Source organism: Caretta caretta, chromosome 8 (genome assembly GCF_965140235.1).
Source record: "Caretta caretta isolate rCarCar2 chromosome 8, rCarCar1.hap1, whole genome shotgun sequence".
In the NCBI taxonomy this organism is placed as follows: domain Eukaryota; kingdom Metazoa; phylum Chordata; order Testudines; family Cheloniidae; genus Caretta; species Caretta caretta.
Window position 1 is genome coordinate 29,999,674 of NC_134213.1, and position 19,808 is coordinate 30,019,481.

The following is a 19,808-nucleotide window of genomic DNA, read 5'->3' on the forward strand; positions in this document are numbered from 1 at the left end:
ACGAGAAACAGGTCCACATTAGATGCCATTTTGGCCCTCCGCTTGCTGTCAGAGATACATCGTGAGTTCAAGCAGCCCCTGCAGGTGGCGTATGTCGATCTTAAGGCTCTGTTCGATTCAGCTGACTGAGTCATGCTCTGGAAGGTCTTAAAGGGCATAAGTGTCCCAACCACTTGGTGATCTCTCTCACTCTCAGACCTTGATTATGTGGATGACATTGTTCTTCTAGTACAGAGCCCCGACAGGTTTTGCAACGCACTCCAGCAAATGAAGGAGGAGTCAGCTAAGGTTGGTCTCCATGTTTCGCGGTCAAAGACAAAGCTGCAAAATCTAGGGATCAGGTCCACCCATGACCCCAATCTCTTTGACTAATGAAACTGTCAAAGCAGTCTCCAGCTTTTGCTATTTGGGTTCTATACTCACCAGTTCCTCACATGGGGGTTGTTTGCTGGATTGACATTGCAGCATCTGTCATGGGTGGTTTAAAATGAATATGGAATCAACATCATCTTGGCACAACCACGAAGTTCAGGACCTATTTCAGCTGTAACCTCTCCGTACTGCTGTATGGTTGCGAAACAGGGACACTATGGCACTCAGACTGGGCAAAGCTGGAGGCTTTCCACACAAAATGCCAAAATTGTACATTGGGCATAAAGTGGAACAACTTCATTTGTAATGCAGATGTTTACGGTTGCTCTGATCTACAGATTACTGGGACCACTCTCCACAGACAGCATTTTACGCTTTTTGGACATGTCGCAAGAATGCCACAAGACATTCCAGCAAATGCTGGTCTCCAGGTGGCTTGTAACATCCGGGATAAAATTCCACCAACCGAGGATGGAGGGAACCCAGAAGGAACCCAGTCTGTTCCGATGTTGGACTCTTGGACTGTCAAGCCCTTGCTACCACATAGGAAAGGACCAAATGGTGAACAATTGCTATGGCCAACCATTTAGCTAAGAGTTGAAGAAGAAAAAGCAGTATTGATGCCATATGAGATTACAGTGACACATGCAAATACCTTTCCTTTGGGCATGGAGGATAGATTTGACTTCACACCCAAATTGGGAGTTTTCTCCATTGTGTCTCCTTTTCTGATGTTCCTCCAGCTCTCTCTGGGTCTCTCCAACAACCCGCTAATATTCCCAGTAGCTGTTGCCAGTGATTTATGGTGCTGCTTTTGATATTCTTTTAACTACTATACAGAAATGTAACCCTGCATTATAATGCAATCTCTCTCTCATTTCCAGCCCCATACTGGTTGCAGTCTACCTGATCACATCAACAGATCTCTGACTTCAGCTCTGGATTTGAGTATCTGAAGAGATATTTTTTATTTGAAGCCAAAACGTTACTTAATCTTCATGCATGCCTGTGCAGGGCTGTGCACCACAGTTCGAATCAGAATCAGCTTCCAGAGTTCCTGCACTATACAACCGAAGTAGCATTTTCTGATATTCTGCACTACTAGCTCTGTTTCTAATGACTGAAATTATCTCACATTAATGTGTGCAGATATAAACCATGCCCTTCAGCTCACACTGTGTACTATGTCAACAACAGCAGAAGAGGCAACGAACACGAGACACAGCAGTGGCAGCACTGGGAACAAACTATCTTAGAGTAAGTTCTCCAACTTTGTGGAATAAAATAAACCACTTTCTGTGAACCACACCCTGACAGAGGAGTGATTGTTCAATAGAGTGTCCCCAACCCACCAATCCAGGAAAGAATTTAACAGAGAGGGAAATACAGCAGAACTTTACTAATCTACACCCAAGACTGAGAGATTCATTGAGTGGCTGAATTTTGCCAGTCAGTAACACAAGTAGAACTTTAGGAAAATGCAATACAAAATGTGTTTTGATATTTCTTGCCAGTGGTCCTTTGGCTGCAATTCTTTATGAGAATTATTTATGGCATAGTTAGTAAAAGTAGCAGAGTGTACAATGATGAAATCTTAGTAATGAGTCCTCCTCACAGCATCTGCAATTAAATCTACACTCACAGATGGGGAAACCCTACCTTTATTTTATGAGGTGTGCACCTTAGCAAGACTGTTCAGCACGGATGCAATTCACCCCTTTGTAGAGGGTCAGCACAGGGCCTATGCATCACTTTACCTTTGTAACACCTCAAAACAGGAGTGCTAAAAGGGATATCAATGCTATACAGCTCATCCTCTGCATAGGAGTGAAGATTGCACACACCAAGAATATTACAACATTGTGGTTGGAAAGTCTAGCCTTCAAAACTTAGGAAGTGCCAGAATCGAGGTTGCCTGTAGAACCCCTTCTGTGTATGCATTATGATACACTCTTTAATTACATGATCACTTCTTATTTTTTCTGAGATGGCTGAACCATTTTTGCTGAAGTTTATAATTATATATACATCATAATTCAGCCTGAGGTAGACACCCAGCATAGCAAACTGCAGCCCAAGCAACTTAAGTCATAGAATCATAGAATATCAGGGTTGGAAGGGACCCCTGAAGGTCATCTAGTCCAACCCCCTGCTCGAAGCAGGACCAATTCCCAGTTAAATCATCCCAGCCAGGGCTTTGTCAAGCCTGACCTTAAAAACCTCTAAGGAAGGAGATTCTACCACCTCCCTAGGTAACGCATTCCAGTGTTTCACCACCCTCCTAGTGAAAAAGTTTTTCCTAATATCCAATCTAAACCTCCCCCAAGTCTGGCAAAGTCGTGAGGAACTGAAAATGGGATTTTGTAACGGGAAGTGCCAGGAAACCTAAACTATAGCTCATGCCTATGGCGGCTAAACAAGAAGCATGACAACAGGAATTTAAAGAGTGGTGCTCCTTCCACGCTACATATCCCTCACCTGAGGTCTAAAAACTATACGCAACAATATTTATAATGTCATATTTATTTAAAAGGGAAAAAAGATATCCTTAATAGACGACTATTGTCTCATAGGGAACAGGCAACAAGTTCAAGAGCAGAGAAAGAGACTTACTGATCATATAGGTACTGTACATACAGAAATATCTCTAAACAAAATGGTTTTCAGAATTGTCCCAAAGGCATTTTAAAAGTAACTGTGTGTTAACTATAAAGTCAGCACTTAAATAAATAATAGCAAACAATAAGGAAGGGAGGAGTAAGAAAAACTCAAACACCCATTCTGAGAAAATCATGAACATTCCCAATATTAGAAACTAGAGTTTACAAAGTTTGACTCTTTCCTGGTAAATATTTGCCACTATTTGCAGTCATACAACCAGAAACAACACTGTGAGAGATACCACTGCTATGAGAGGTATGACAGAAATACAAACCTAGAGAGACTGAGTCTATATATACATCGAAGATATATAGGCATACTTCCTACTTTATGGATCACAGAAAGTAATTTAAAAAGGGACTTGGTTATGTGAACTAGAGTGAGAACTCACCAACCATTTAGAACCGGGAGCTCAGTTAATACACAACATACTTCTGTGACCAGCAGTTGCTGTTCTGTAGAGGATATATAGTACCTAAGAAATATACCTCTAGTACCTGAAGCTACACAGCACAGACATAGAAAAAACTTAGAGGTAGAGAAGGTTGGAAATTTTTTGTCAAAACATTTCTGACAGAAAATGCCAATTTTTAAAATTCAAAACATTTAAAAAATGTGTCAGAGTAACAGCCGTGTTAGTCTGTATTTGCAAAAAGAAAAGGAGTACTTGTGGCACCTTAGAGACTAACCAATTTATTTGAGCATGAGCTTTCGTGAGCTACAGCTCACTTCATCGGATGCATACCGTGGAAACTGCAGCAGACTTTATATACACACAGAGAATATGAAACAATACCTCCTCCCAGCCCACTGTCCTGCTGGTAATAGCTTATCTAAAGTGATCATCAGGTTGGGCCATTTCCAGTACAAATCCAGGTTTTCTCACCCTCCACCCCCCCACACAAATTCACTCTCCTGCTGGTGATAGCCCATGGTGATAGCCCTATATGATCAGTAAGTCTCTTTCTCTGCTCTTGAACTTGTTGCCTGTTCCCTATGAGACAATAGTCGTCTATTAAGGATATCTTTTTTCCCTTTTAAATAAATATGACATTATAAATATTGTTGTGTATAGTTTTTAGACCTCAGGTGAGGGATATGTAGCGTGGAAGGAGCACCACTCTTTAAATTCCTGTTGTCATGCTTCTTGTTTAGCCGCCATAGGCATGAGCTATAGTTTAGGTTTCCTGGCACTTCCCGTTACAAAATCCCATTTTCAGTTCCTCACGACTTTGCCAGACTTGGGGGAGGTTTAGATTGGATATTAGGAAAAACTTTTTCACTAGGAGGGTGGTGAAACACTGGAATGCGTTACCTAGGGAGGTGGTAGAATCTCCTTCTTTAGAGGTTTTTAAGGTCAGGCTTGACAAAGCCCTGGCTGGGATGATTTAGTTGGGGATTGGTCCTGCTTTGAGCAGGGGGTTGGACTAGATGACCTCCTGAGGTCCCTTTCAACCCTGATATTCTATGATTCTATGAACCATGAAGAAGGCAGGTATGGAATAGACTACTCTTCAGGAAAGTTTCTTCCTATCCCCCTTTAGTTAGAAGTTGACTTATGGCCTGAAGGATGCAAGTTTAAATCCCTTCCAAAGCTCTTGATTACGCTTTACTCCTACTATAGCAACTTTGGATATTGTTTTACTCCATGAAAATGTCCTGTTTTATCTTGTTAAGATCCTGGCTTAAATCATTACTTCAAATGATTAATTATTGGACTCAAACATGTGCATTAGGTAAACCCACAAAATAAATACTGATTTCAATTCCTCTAACATATTATAGGTGAGAAAGCCAGCTATAACTCAACAAGCAGAAAAACTGATTCTGTTTAGACACTGCACCTTTTAAAAACTGTGCTCAAAAAATGACAAGAGTTTCAATCTGTTTAGAGTGTTTTTGAAAGAGGGAACAGATAGCAGTGTATTTTGCAGCCGTATCTAAACACGGCCTTACCAATATTTCTCTTACAACAAATTATGGTGAAAGTAATTTCCATTAATTTTTTTCATTGTGTTATCAGCCTAATCGGATGTGATTTATACACAGGTTCCACATGTGGTACAGCATTCAAAGAGAAGTTAAAAATTCCAGAAGAAATAAAACCACATGCTACTTAGAGGGATGATGGATTATTAACTCAGCTCTCTCTTTTCATCCATCTGGACAAGTTAAAAAAGTGTGTGGATATGATCGCTCAGAAGTTTAAGATCCCATGTCTCCATAGTGTAAGGGAAAGTGGCTAATGACCTATGGTTTGCACTCTGTTGAAAGCCCTGAGCAGAACACAACTCTATTAAAATACTATGATTGTGTTACTAAGAGCGAATTTGTCCAGGCACGCTGTAATAATAATGTGTTTCAGCTAAGTCATTTGAAAGAAAGTGTACTGAGTTGGCACAGTAATGGTATCAGATGCTCAAAAGTTCCAGCTACATAATTAAGATGGTCTTCCAACTGAATTATATACACAAGCACAGTGTCAAGTAATTAATATTTAAATAATATTTTGAACTTCCAAAACAAAATGATTGAAAATAATTGGTTTTTAAGAGTAAAGAGGGATGCTGATGAGGCTTTCACCCCAGTAGCATTTTTATTTTCTGCTCAGTGAAGACAAGTAATCAAACTATCAGCAAATAACTACATAACTCAAAGTCTGAAACAGCAGCCTAGCCTTAATGCACTCGGAAGACTGCGGGTTGCTCTCTGTTGCTAGTGGATGGATCAGAAATCATTCTAAGTACATTAATAAGCTGAGGGAAAATGAAGGGGAGAAAAGCTGCACGGAGCCACTGTGAAGCTATTTCTTCTTCCTTTTAGTTAGCTTTGTATTATGATAACAATGACAATAGAGCTAGAATTAAAACAGCCAATATTCTGTCACTTGACCAATGGGGCCCACTTGCCAGACTCCTTTGGGGAAAATGAGAACAGGATGGGAAAGAGCAGGCTTAAAAGACATTGGAGACTTGTAAGGAGATAGGTGACTGAAGTTATTTGCATGGATAACAGTAGAATTAAAATCGAATACACGTAACTCTTATTAAATACCTACAGCAAAAGGCTTCACCTACATTCAAAGTTCCTGTGTGGGAGGTATAAAGGTATTTCTACACTGCAAACCTGTGTCAGCTGACTCAGGCTCACAGAGCTTGGACTGTTGGGCTATTTAACTGCCGTGTAGATGTTCTGATGCAACCTGCAGTTTGATCCCGGGGACCCTCCCACCTCACAAGGTCCTACAGCCTAGGTTCCAGCCCAAACCCAGACATCTACATTGCAATTAAGCAGCCTGCAGCCGAAGTTAGCTGGCAAGGGTCAGCCATAGGTTTTTAACTACAATGTAGTCATACCCTAAGAAGGGAGGCTGCATCAAGCAAGACACTGGGAATCAGGACTTGGGTTCTATTGACTCGCTTTATCATAGAGCAAACCACAACTATTTCTATTCACCTATATCTCAAGGGTGATGTTAGGCTTAATTAATGTTTGTAAAGGTGTTGGATCCTCAACTAGCTGGTTACATCAGCATTAAAAGCCAGAAGTTAGCATAGAGTGGTACCTAAGATTCCATACAGATAGCTGTGGCCACAAGGGTGTCTATATACAGTATTTTGACACCGTTACAATTTCTATCTAGGTGGAGCTTCCCAAATGCTGCTATGATTGATTTGAAATATGGCCACCAGCTGTTGGTATAAAAACTGTATCTTTTTTCCTGAAAGTATTCTCCTCTTGAAAGGTATTCTAAATATTGATGTCCTGAGCTAAAAAGGTGTCTCCCTCTGAGAAAGATGGAATACATCTAATGCCATCTGTTTATCAGGCATCAAAGTATTAAAATATCAGTGTATTTCACTAAAGGGACTATTATTACAGATTAGTTGAGAAAGCAATGAGAAATTAAATGTCATTATTTCCAACAAAAACTAAGCACTGAAAGACCTACAATCTTTCCAGACTTAAGCCAGTATAATCCTCTGTAAAATGTGATAAAATGGTATGTAGTAAAATGGTGTGGAAAAGGCTAAGATTTGAAAAGAAATTCCCCCCCCCCCAAATGTATCTTAATATGCATCACTATGATCCAGTTAGAAGAAAAAAAAGTGCTTGTCATTACCAGTAGCTGGCATAACTAGAGACACCAATAAAAGATATTACAAAACTGGGATAAGCATGCTATGGAAGATTAAGAAGGCTTCTAGCAGTCTGATATGAAGAGCACAAAGCTTGCTACCCGTCATCTGCCTCAATATATTTAGAAAACCACTGATATATATCTTTTTCCGTATTATGACTGGCCACCAACATTTCTGCCAGGATTCAGCTGACAATGCCAAGAGCTAATTCATTATCAGTTTTTCTCAACAGTTTAGAAAAGGAGGTGAAGACAAAGAATTTGTCCAGTGGAAATTAAAAAGGGAAACTCCAAAAGGTACAATTTAATTATTCATGTTGCAATTTAATCATGGTGCAGTCTAACATTTTGCCTTTGTCAGATTTTAAATGCTTCAATTTCACTTCTCCTCCAAAAGATGGCAGCTCAAGCTGAACAATGACTAACACTATACTGGGGTATTTGTGACTGTGAAGAAAGAGGGCAGTTGAATTACCAACACCTCTTGTCACAGCGCCTGGGCTTCTTGATAGGTTCTCCCATTTAGATACTGACCCTGTTCAGCTTATGAAAGCCAATGAGATCATAGCTGATGTATAGCCACATAACACATCAGCTAAGTTTGTAATATTACCACAAGAGTAAACACAGAAAGATTGAAAGGAAAAAAAAAAACCCCACACTGCAAGTGGCCTGAAAATAATTTTAAAGCTTGACAGATCTATACAGAGAACCTTCTTCTCTACTCGGGACTAGACTCTGATCTGATTGTCGTCCTGTTCTTCCCAGGATTGCATTAAATAACAAGACAAAAGTGTCCCACGTGATTCTGCTAAGAATTGAAGATGGTCACTTGTTCCATAAGTAAAATGCTGTGATTGGTGCCATGGTAAGCAATCCTTTGCTTAGAAGTGACAGGGTACACTGTAAAGCGAAATGTTCCACTCTTTGTAAGGTGCCCAGTAAGGCCCAAACTCACAAGGTGCTCAACGCCCTCAACTCCCAGTAAGGAACTGGATTCTGAGAGATGCTCAACGCCTTCTAGGACCACAGTTTCTCCAGGGTATAGGTTCCTCACAGAATTTAGTAAATGAAAGTCTGTTGACTTACAGGGCTTTCCAGAAGACAATTTAAATATGATATATAACAATCCAAATAAAGCACAAGAAAATCTGAAAAATTCTAGACCTATACAAACATTTTCTCAAAGACCATATTGCGTTCACCGAGTCTGCTGTTTCTATTGTAATCATTTAACTTGAGATACAGAGCATCTTAATGGTACTTCACTATCCCCTGCAGTGCTTCCAAGCTGGTTTAATTTGTAGTGAGAACACAAGTGCATGGTCTGCATAGCTTTTTCAAAAGGAAACAAAAACATCCCCACTTTTTAGAGAGATTGCAATAAAGGCAGTGTGGAATACACATATTTCTATTTGGTTTGGATTCATAACCATTGAATTTTGCTTTGTTCTGGGTTTAACCCAAACCTCTCAATTCAAATCAAATCAAAATAAAGTAGAAATCATAAATAATTCTTTTAAAAATGTAAAATAATGACCCAGATTCACTCAGAAATACAAGTGGGTTAAATCGAACAGTTTGGATGCATTCGCTCAGTCAGAAGTGTAATGAGTTGACAAACACCGAAAGGTGTGGGTGGGACTCTTTTACTGAGCATTTATTTATCATCAATACCATGGGATTACAGAATGCTTGGAAGACTGGACTGCAACTGCATCTGGTTGTGAAAATAAATTGATGCTTAGAAAGTGGAAAAGCTCTAGGGTCCAAGTTTTAAAAGACTGGGATGGCAGCTTGGCAGAAATTGGTTCATCCAGGCACCTTATTTATAAGACTAAATGTCTAAACTGAAGAATTTCATGGGATAGGAAGAATTTATCTGTTATCGGAAGGGAAACAGGTGTGCTGATGACAGGTACACATGCGGTGACTAGGGAGTGTTGGGGGGCAAGCAATGGTGTGCAATGAAGGATTTTATTATGGAAAATTGTCTGTTTGTTCACAGGTTTTGTTATTTTTATATATGATTTTGTAGCACTGGTTAAAACTAATAAAGATATGTTACTTCAAAGATTATATTGGAGGTGCTGGACACAGGGGTGCAGAGCTTATTGCTTTCAAGTTTGCAGAGAGATTGTGAGAACTTTTCTGCCTTACATCACCCTGAGTGGGTTAGCACCTCTCTGCATTCTCTTTGAGTTTCAGATTCTACCTAACTCAAATCCAATGGCTAAACATCGAGAATCTGGTGGAAACTCGGTGCGATAATTGAATTCCATGTGGCATCCGCCTAGAATTATAAATCAACTCACAGGCTAAAACTGGCACATAACTTCACCCAACCCTCTCTGGAGCTTCTCTAAGTGGTCTGAACGACTTGGTGGTACAAAACTGGGCTGGAGATGTTGTGATAATAACATCCCTTGTGGAAGTACTGGAAATCTCATTACCAGCCAAAACCCACAACACAGAAGCAGAGGAAAATGAAAAGCAATGAGCGTTAACTAAACAAAAGTTTGACTGGCTTTTAGAGGGAAAAGGCTTGGGAAGAGTGTTCATTTGCACCAGTTTTCAAATGTCAGTGCAATTTCTCCCCACTCTGTATAATTGTATTTTGAATAGACAAGGAAAGTTACTAGTTAACACCACACTTCACTAAAATTAGTGACTTGGATCTAAGGTTTTGGCTTGAGCCCATCTCTAATTCTGGAACACCTTTAAAATGCATTTTATCTGTTTATACTTCAGTGTACACACATTAGTATGTTTATAGCTCACTCCCCACTTCAGGGCACACATTTAACTCTGATGCTAACTGAAATCACAGACATCTATAAAATGAGAAGAGAACCCTACGCTTCTTGTGGATTGTTATGGAGGTGAAGCTACAACAAACCCATCGTTTTCCAGGTACAAGCTCTTCAGCACACTGGCATATAGAAAGAGTAAGTACAGGGCTAGATACAAAAGAACAGAAACGACTCTGGGAAACTTTTCTTGTGCATAATTGTCCAATTGACCCTTAGCAAGCTCAACCTCTCAAGATTTAAGATCAACACATCACAGCACCAGTATGACCAGTGACAGTGTAAGGCAAATTTCCTTAAGGAACAAGGTTTATTGAAAACTGATACATGTTAGACACTTGATAAACCAGATTACATTCCCTACTTAGGTACCTAATCTCTTTAAACAGAAAATGTTATGATATCCTTTTGGCTCCAGGAACGAAGATACCTCAAAGCATGTGGTGTTTGACAGCAATAAAAATGGTCTGAAATGATTGTTTTAATATGGCTGCAAAAAGAGCACTGTTCAGATATGAAAAGGATGGTTAGACTCTGTGTGAATTATCCACAATTCATTGGCATGAGCCATTTGAATCGTAGCTCTGTTTCGCTGCAGGATGGTGTTGCAGATTTAGCCATGAGGGGGTAAGCAGAGTAGTCATCAAGCTTATTTGTCAAACTGCTGCAGAGAAAGCACCAGCCGTGTGGTGTTAAGTTTTACCTACTGCACTGTGATTGGCATGTTATTTGGGAAACTCAGGAATTCTTGAAAGGTCTTGTCCATGTCCCAAGAAAACTGAAAGACAGATGACTAAGTTGCTTTTATTCCAGCCTCCAGACAGACCAAGATTAGTTTAAAGCCTCCTGGAAAGGTAGTAAAACTGACTGTGGCTAACGTTTACATGAAAACATCCATCTCCAACTGAAGCACTTTTCATTTCTGTAATATTCATATACATGTCAGACAAGCAATGCTAATAAAGCAAATGCTGTTCTACAGCTGTGTTCTCCTTCTATATCTTGTTGCCACACGTTGGAAAGGAAGGTTACAGGTCACTAATAAATTCACACTCCAGTTCTCCGTCCTGGAAAACAGTACACCTCACTACAGGAAACTAAAACCCTGAGAGGCACTTGATACAGCCCAATAAGCTGAGTAGAAAGAACATGATCATCACTTCCATGAACAACCATCCAGAATCTTTACCATTTGGGCTACCAGAAGCTCAGAACATCACTAGTTTGAGCTTGATACAGTCCAAGAAGAGGGTTCCCACTTGCTCATTAGGATGCTAGAATCCGTATTGCAACTGGATTCCATGGATATTGCTGGTTACACTTGTGTATAATAAGATGATCTGGGAAAGCAGCATTTTAATTGAAATCCAATTATAGGGTTATTTATTATTATACGTTAGGTCAGCCAATTAGTAAGTTAATCATGGCACAGACTTAAGAAATTACATTTATCCCCAAATTTTAAATTAATCCAGGAGGGTAATAAAGTTAAATTTAAAAAGAAAAGATAGATACCGTCTAACTATGCCTTACTGCCTATAGTATATATGCCTCGCCCACCTCTGTGTTGTCTGAATGAAATTACAGAATTCTAACCACCATTCCAAGTGGTCTAAAAGTAAACTAAAATTATCATCTTTCCCACATTCAAGGGACTAATAGGATTGTTGAAGATATTATGGGTCAGATTCTACCATCCATACTCAAGCTGAGCAGCACCTTGCTGTGAAAGTAGGCCACTGACTTTAGTAGAACTACTTGCAGAATTAAGATACTATTCTACCTAATTAAGAGAGGCAGCATGTGGCCCTACTTTATTATTCTATATACAAAACACAAGGTTAGAAAAGTTTTTGTGGGGCTTAAAAGAATAGTGTAATTGAGAGCAACCAACTGAGTAGCATCTGCTGTGCAATTTAAGAGATTTTCCTCCTAAACCAAAACCTGAAAGCTTTGAGAAGGACCCATGCTCACCCTCCCTTGCTAATAGCATGCACTGCTTTACAATGTACCGATACATTTTTAAAAATGGTCCCGTTCAAGCTTAGAAAATTACATTGGCTACCAATGTATTCTAATCAGAGCATTTTTATCAGTGTGTCTCCAGACTAATAAGAAGAAATTCAATCTAGAGCTCACTGAATGCTAAATTAGATCTAATCAGAGGGCAGTTTTCCAACTGTTCAACAGCAGGTCTAAAACCAATCCATGCCATTTATGTTTTAGGCATCCATTAAAATACAACAAGCAAATTTGTAATAGCTTCTTCAAAGCCACAGTCAGAAAAATGTTCAGACATTTGTTTGCATTTAAGCATGATCATTCAACTTTATCTTTGCCAACAGCTACTTTACAATCCAAATACCTTCAAAAAGTCATTTAAAAGCCCCCAAAGTAACATTATCCATGAATGCCCTAACTCGGACAATCTTTTAAAATTTATCCACTTAGATCTTCTCATCTTGATGAGGCTCAAATGGTTTAACAACAGTATCTTTGAACTATTTCCCATTACATGGATTTTGCCACTTTAACAAAAAAGTGTCACTTTAGCTAATCTCAATAGTAGTGTTACAATATTTGGTTTTAAAGAAGTAACATAAAATACTGTGTTACATACACAGAAGGACTATTATATAAACATAAGTGCAGTAAATAAACCTATCTTTATGTTTCATTCAAAGGTTCTACAGCCACATTTTTACAGGACACTTAGCCATATGTTAAGTGACTTTTTTTTTTTTACTGAGAAGGAACCCATCTGTAACTTGTCCAGCTTTGAATCCAATGACATAGTGTCCTTTTAAACTCACAGCTGTAAAAGGCACATTGTGAACCGATTTTGACCAAGCTGAATTCTTCATATACTTTGCTCCAACATAACAAAACAAAACAAAAAAACCACCCATAACTAGATGGATTATTTGAATTAAAGGCTCTTTTTCCTTGAAGTTCCTTCACTGCACTGTATGCTGCTGTTAGAGAACTACAATAACTAATGTGCCTCTTGTATCAATTGGTACTGCACCCAAGTTTCAGAGTACTTCAGGATCTACTGCTCTCATGCATAACGAAACCAAAAAGCCTGCATATTTATTCCATACCTAGTGCACATGCTGGAACCAAAAGTAATTTAAGATACAGAGGGGCTTGCTGTGAATGGTGCAGGCTGACAGGAAAGGAGTGTGTAAAGGGCAACAGGAGGTAACTGCATGCCTGAAGGAGAGGAACAGTTTGCAGAATTCTCTCCTGAAGACTTATAATAAATCCACCTTGTGTGCCCTCTCTCATCTTGTCTCTTTCCAGAGAAAAGTGATCCAGATTTGCAACTGAAAAACCGATTGACTAAATTACACCTGAAGTGAGAAGAGAGTGTGAATTATCACTTATAGCAAAATTACAAATATTTTAACTCATTTTAGCTTTTTTTCTGTACCAAAAAGTTTATAATCCAAATCTCTCTCTGTCTTTGTACAGCCTCTAGTGATGGAGTGATGACACAGCTTGCGGCCTCTGAGTAATACAGTATTATAAATAATAATAGTTATTTTTTGGATTTCCAACTCAGTGTATGTTGAGACAGACTGAGAGACTTATAAATAAGATGTTTTTGACTAATTTTGTTGTATTCCACCTAGAAATATTGTTGTATTCCACCTTGATTTCCCTATTTTCTATTGCATTCTCTATACGTGTTTTATGGGATGCTAACCTATATGGATCAACATCATCTATTTCTTTGTCTAAGCACATCTTCAGGGATTCTAACCCGAGCTCTGGGAATACAGTTTAAATCAATTTAACTTTTGCCCCCTCTACTGGCTGGCTGAAATGGTGGCCGATTTCTCTCTCCCAAAACAGGTTCAAGGTGCTAAATTTTGTTCCCACAAAGTGAAAAAGGCTTGGGATTTTAATTCTGTCCCATCTCTATTTTTCCCCAGTGGGTTAATGAAAAATGAATATATTTATAGTCCAGAGTAGATTTTTCCTCAGATCATGACACTGTTTTAGTGCAAACCAAATCTGCATCTCTTAAACTACTTGACTATGTAAATATACTAATGGCACAGGACTGAGACCATTTGTATTCAAATGGAGCCACAATCAATGTAATAAAAATAATAAAGATATGGAACTAGACACTGCAGGTAATTGCAATATCCTTAAATATTACTATTTTCCTTACAAGCACAGGCTATCTGCAACATGATTGTCAGTGAGGATCTACACATTCACCCATATATGTCATGGATGAATGGAAAATATGAAAAGTAGTATAAAAATGATCAACTGGCATCATCTTACTGGCATTTGGTGGTGACTTTCAGATCTTGAGTTTCTTCATAATTCACCAAGAAGATACTTCCCCTCTTAGATTTAATGTGTTCTTCCTCTTCCTCCCGCAAACTTAATCTACTGTATCGGCTGCCTGCTACAGTTACTGAGCTGTAAAAATCACACTCACCTTTTTTCTTTTTCTCCTCTTCACCCCATTGCTATCCTAGTCAGTGAAGTGTCTCAATGAATTTTCAGTGCATAAGGTGATGGGCCAACAAGGGATTTTCTGAAGTTAAAACTAGAAGCTGAAAAAACTAAAAATCTGGTTAGGCTGAATAACAGTAAAAGAAGAGCTCATACTCACAGCAACTGCAGAGAGACAAGCCCATCGAAAAGGCCTTTGGGAATCTCAGTGATCTTATTTCCATAGAGCACTCTGAAAGATACGGGGAAACAAAAGAATAGTAAGTAACAGTCCAGCCTACTATCCTCTCATCCCTCTGTGAATTATCATTTTTATTGATCTCATGCACCATGACCACGATCTGTAGCCGTTTAATTTAACTACTGATCTCATTTTCTTTTCAGGAGGGCACATGGTATTCAACGAGTTGTTATGATTCAGACTTTGTCTGGTGCTGAAAAGCATTTTTAATGCAGAAACTGGACATTCTCCAAAAACTGTATTTCACTATTTTTCAGCCTGTCTTTTTTCCTTTCTCCCTGTATGAAATGTTTTAACCATCGAGACCCTCTGTTCACGATGCAAAAAGTATAGAATTCAGCATGGTGATGTTGCACTGTTAATTCCTAACAATCTGGACATACGAACCAGGGATGTGTACATTTTAAAGGACCCTGTCTGGATGACGTCTGAACGTCTTATGACAGCTGAATTGTGTATAGAATGTCACACAAGCAGCATTTCAGGAGGTATTCTGCCCCCACCAGTTGCAATCTCAGCCTGACCCAGTAAGTGCAATGGAGCCCAAGAGGAGAAAATAAGGATATATGAATATTTCACAACAACAAAAATGATTAAATTATGAAACTGAGAAGCAATTTGGGCGCATAGATGGGAGTTACTTTGTATAAACTGGTTCACTGCAAAGTGCCAGGTGCACTAATACTGCAGTAATATCAGAAAAGTTCCAAAGGGTTTCCCTCAACCCAAGCCAAACATACAGCTGTGGAAAGCAGTGAAAATCTCCACCACAGATCAATGGCCATTGTGATAGCATTGCCCTTCCTGCTAATTACCCTCATCTTTGAGGCTATATTACACCATTCTCAACCTCAACACCTGACACATCTGTTACTTGGGTTGCTACCCAAAGGAACCTTGGAATAATGTGTCTGAAGTAATTTGTCACTGGTGTTTATTTAAAAGAAGCAAGGTTGTGAAAGTCAATGCTCACTTCAATTTGAAATCTTTGAAACTATTAGATGTTGTCTATTTTTAAAAATTGTTTAAAAAACTTTTATAATAAAACAAAACTTTAGATTTGTAGAAGCCATAAGAAGAAACACACATTTCCTTGTGTAATGGGGCCTGCACGTGTGTGGCACATTAACATCTGAACAAATAACCGACTAAACAAAAGTCAGTATGATGGCTCAGGCACCCACTTGTAATTCATATTAAATGTTCAATGCTACACTGAGCCAAATTAACTAATGTCATTGTCTGCCCACCATGTCACAGTGGAAGTCAAACCTTCCTATGCAGCAGCGGAGAAACGCAAGGGAAGCACATGACATTGCATCTTATTTTCCTACATCCCACATTTCCATTTATTGTTTCTAATTGAGAGCCTGGGAACATTTATGCAGAAGCTGCTTCGATTATGTCTGAGACAGGCAAGTGTTCAAATGCCCACGTCTGCCTGGCTGTTGTCAGGTCTACACTCCAAAGATATTTTGCCTTTGATACACTGTCAATGGCACGCCTGAAAGTACTGCTGCTAGCAGTTACTTATGGGAGATGCATCTCCATACCGGCCAATCTCACACCCCATTACCATATCCCCAACCTTTCATCTTCCTGCCTCTCCTGTACAAATGCACACACACAGCAGTGTTTCTGGAATACCAGAATTTAAGTCAGAAAAACACACCAGAAAGTACCCAGGAAGACCCAGCTGATCATTTCAATGATTCCACATACTCTCAAAGATGTCTTTAGCAACAAGGGGCCTATTTTTGGAGGTTTAGCTACAGAAATAAAAGCCGTAAAATGCATGTGCATTTGCTTCCCTAGCTTGAACATTGGTCATTTCTACTTTTAATGCATGCAGTTTTCAAGGTATATGTGCAAATTTGGTACATAAATGTATACATTATTGCATCCCTCAACGCCTGAAAATCACACCCAAGATATTCTGCATTAAAATTACAGTCATACCAAGTAAAATACACAATAAAACAAAGTAAACAAAGGAAGTGGCTCTATCTGACAATTAGTGAATCAACAAAGACACTTCTACCTTTATTTTTTTCCCTCTGAGTCTCATTAATGCTTCATTTGCTTCACAGGCTATTTGGAAGAATAAAAGGATGGCTTTGTAGGGATTTATATACTTGTTGTTTAGTGCCAGGTAAAGGAAGAGATTTACAGATACCATCTCCCCTTGCGGTAGGAGGAGGAGCAAGAAGATTTCTGGCTGAACTACATCTGCAGTACTCTGATCTTCATGCTGTTGATTTGAAATTTAAAAATGAGTGAAAGAGTTAAAAGGGACCGCAAGACTGCTTCCTCTCTTCCCTGCTGCTCCCTTCCCTCTCTTCCAACTATACATACCCACAGCGGTGGTCTCTGTTCAAGACAGATACCAATCTGGATGTGGATGAGAGCCATGAAAACAAACACACAATCCTATGTACAAGAGCGTCCAGTGCATAAGTTGTATTCCGCTCATCCCTGGTACTTCTGACAAGCCTGTTTCTTCTAATGCCAGAATAATTAATACTGAAGAATCATTTACTATCTATTTGAGTCAAGCAAACTTTTCACAATACTACAGGTTGCTTCCTAATGTTAGCGAGTTGTCTGGCATACGTATAGTTGATGCATCTGAGGGCTCTATTCTTAATAGCATGTAGAGCCGTCAGCCTGCCAGTTCACAGCTAAATGCTTTCAGCATGGCTGCGACCCACATTCTGCAATTCTGTAAAGCATCGGGCAGATTGGGTGGATTTTAGCTAGCAGCAATTTCCAGACTGTCGTCAACCTTCCAAACATTGATAAGAACAGTGCATGAAAAACCCAAACTGCCCGCTGCAATGCAAACATTAGAGCAGAAGCCTGGGAGAATCGCCTTGTTAAACTGATGAAGAGATTTTTCACTAAAACAATAAAATAAAAGTCCCACAGTTATATTCAGCTGTTCATGGAAATTAAAAGTGCTCTAGAAACAGGCCAATTTATTTAACTGATCTAACTAATTACTTGGATTCAGAGAACTGAAAAAAGGAGTATTTTTTTACATATTCTTTTCCCTTTATTATATTTAAGAAACAATGCATTACAGAAAGTGAACCTTGTTGTTCCTTCACTATTCCAAATAAAGTAGCTTGTCTTGTTAGATCTTCATAGCAAGAAACACAACAAGCAAACAAAAACCCTAATTAAAGAGATCAGAAATGCCTTCAAATGTACCATGCTTGTCTGGTTCATATTGTTTGGTCACACACTTTTATGCTCTTATATTAAAGGTGTCTGCCAAGAGATGCCATTAAACTTGAAGAAAAGTTTAGCAGAACACGCTATTTTAGAGGTTAATTTGACTCAAATAAACTGGTGCCAAAATAACACAGTTGCTGACACTCTGATTAAATATTGATAGATTAGATAAAATAATTAGACAGAAATAATGAAAATTCTCCCCACAGGATGGAGTCTCAGCTTCTGGACTAATCGTATGATGTAAGTGGTGGAAGCACCACTTCATACCTACCATTAGAATATACTGAACACTAGAAAATATTAAACATGAAACAATCCTGCACTGGCAGGATCTTGGACCCGGAGGACACTAATGGCTTTACTACAATCTCTAGACATTATGAACCCCTTTAACAATCACAAGATTAAGGAATTTGGGATTACATGATCAGCATAATATATTATAGGCCTTCCATAATCATCAAGGTTTAGTTGTCTGCTTTTCAAGTACCTGAAAAAATGGGTGCGTATTTCCCTCTATTCTCTGACACTTCTGCATGCATTCCCACAACCCTTAGTTGCAACTTGCTCAGTTGAGTCAGAGTCCCAGAACATAAAGCTTTTCTCCTGAAAGTTGACCCAGAACTTGCTGGGTATAAAAGCCCACTGTTGAATCCTTTAGTCTGTACCATATGTTTTCCAGCTAATAGTTCCTTTATTTTGGCTTGGTTATAACATTCTTAGTGAAGTGTCAAATCAAGACTCTGGGCAATGGCTTCTTCAGCCCTCAAAAGCCTTTTAACTACCTTTCAGACTGTGAAAATGATTCTTCTTATGAAGAATTATGTTTCCAAAATTATGAGGACAATGGCATAGGTTCAACAGGAATAAGAGCTCTCAAAACAGCAGCAAGGATTATGGGTAATAGCAGCATTACATTTCTGATATTTTAGGAAAATGTACACTTTTTTTTTGTACGGCATTTCATATTTCTGCATAACATTTAGGCCAAACAAATCAAGGTAAAAATACTGGCTGCAATTTGTTACTCTAAAATAGATTCAACATTTATTTAAATAGATAGCGTTTTAGCCCAGAATGACACGAGATAGATCATTATACAACATGTGATGATGTAAAATATGAATGACATGCCAAACACTAAAACTAGTCTGTATGCCAGCTGATCTAAACTGATCAATCACTTGTGAGCCTAATTCAGATGGGGAAGGATTTCTCATTTTACACAGTTCTGAAATCTACTCTTTCACAAGTGAAGGGTTTAGGCTGCTTTGCTGCATCACACAAAATGTCTCCAGACTGTCTGGATAAGGTCTTCAGAACTCGAACAGCCGAATTAAAAGTGCAGAAAGTCTACTGGCTCCCAGAATCCTCCTGTACCTTTGGTACTATGTACAATAAGCAGACACTAATCCCTCATCCAATCCCCTCTCTGATAATCAAGCCAAATGTTTCACTGGATGAACCAAAAAATAATTTACTTCAGAAAGTCCATGTGACAGCTGAAACAGAGTAGAAACAGGAAAGTGTTCTCAACTTATCCACAATTTCCAGCCTTGTGTATGAAACTTGTATTTTATTAACAGTTATCTAATAAAGGCAAAATAATACTCTAGTTATACAGGTTATAAATCTAATATATTACTAACCTAGAGGTTTTCAAATGTTTGCTTAACATTGAGACAGTGGAGCCCCTTCCAATCAATCAATTATGCTTCCAAGTCTTCCCTACAACAACATTATCTGGCCTCTCTCTCACACACAAAAAGTAATATTAGGATAGTATTATGGAGGCAAGAGAACAAGAAGTCTTCTGACATGAGCCTGCAGGAATGTGTTTGTTTTTGGTGAGCCTTTTTTT

The 19,808-nt window shown here is 38.8% G+C and overlaps 1 protein-coding gene across 1 annotated transcript in view; it reads right to left on the reverse strand.

The window, feature by feature from the left end:
* Nucleotides 1-19,808, reverse strand: part of SLIT3 (slit guidance ligand 3) — an 806,608-nt gene that overhangs the window by 213,727 nt on the left and 573,073 nt on the right. Inside the window, exon 12 of the mRNA XM_048861176.2 lies at nucleotides 14,627-14,698. Within this exon, the coding sequence (XP_048717133.1) occupies nucleotides 14,627-14,698 (72 nt within the window). The remainder of the gene's footprint in view (nucleotides 1-14,626; nucleotides 14,699-19,808) is intronic.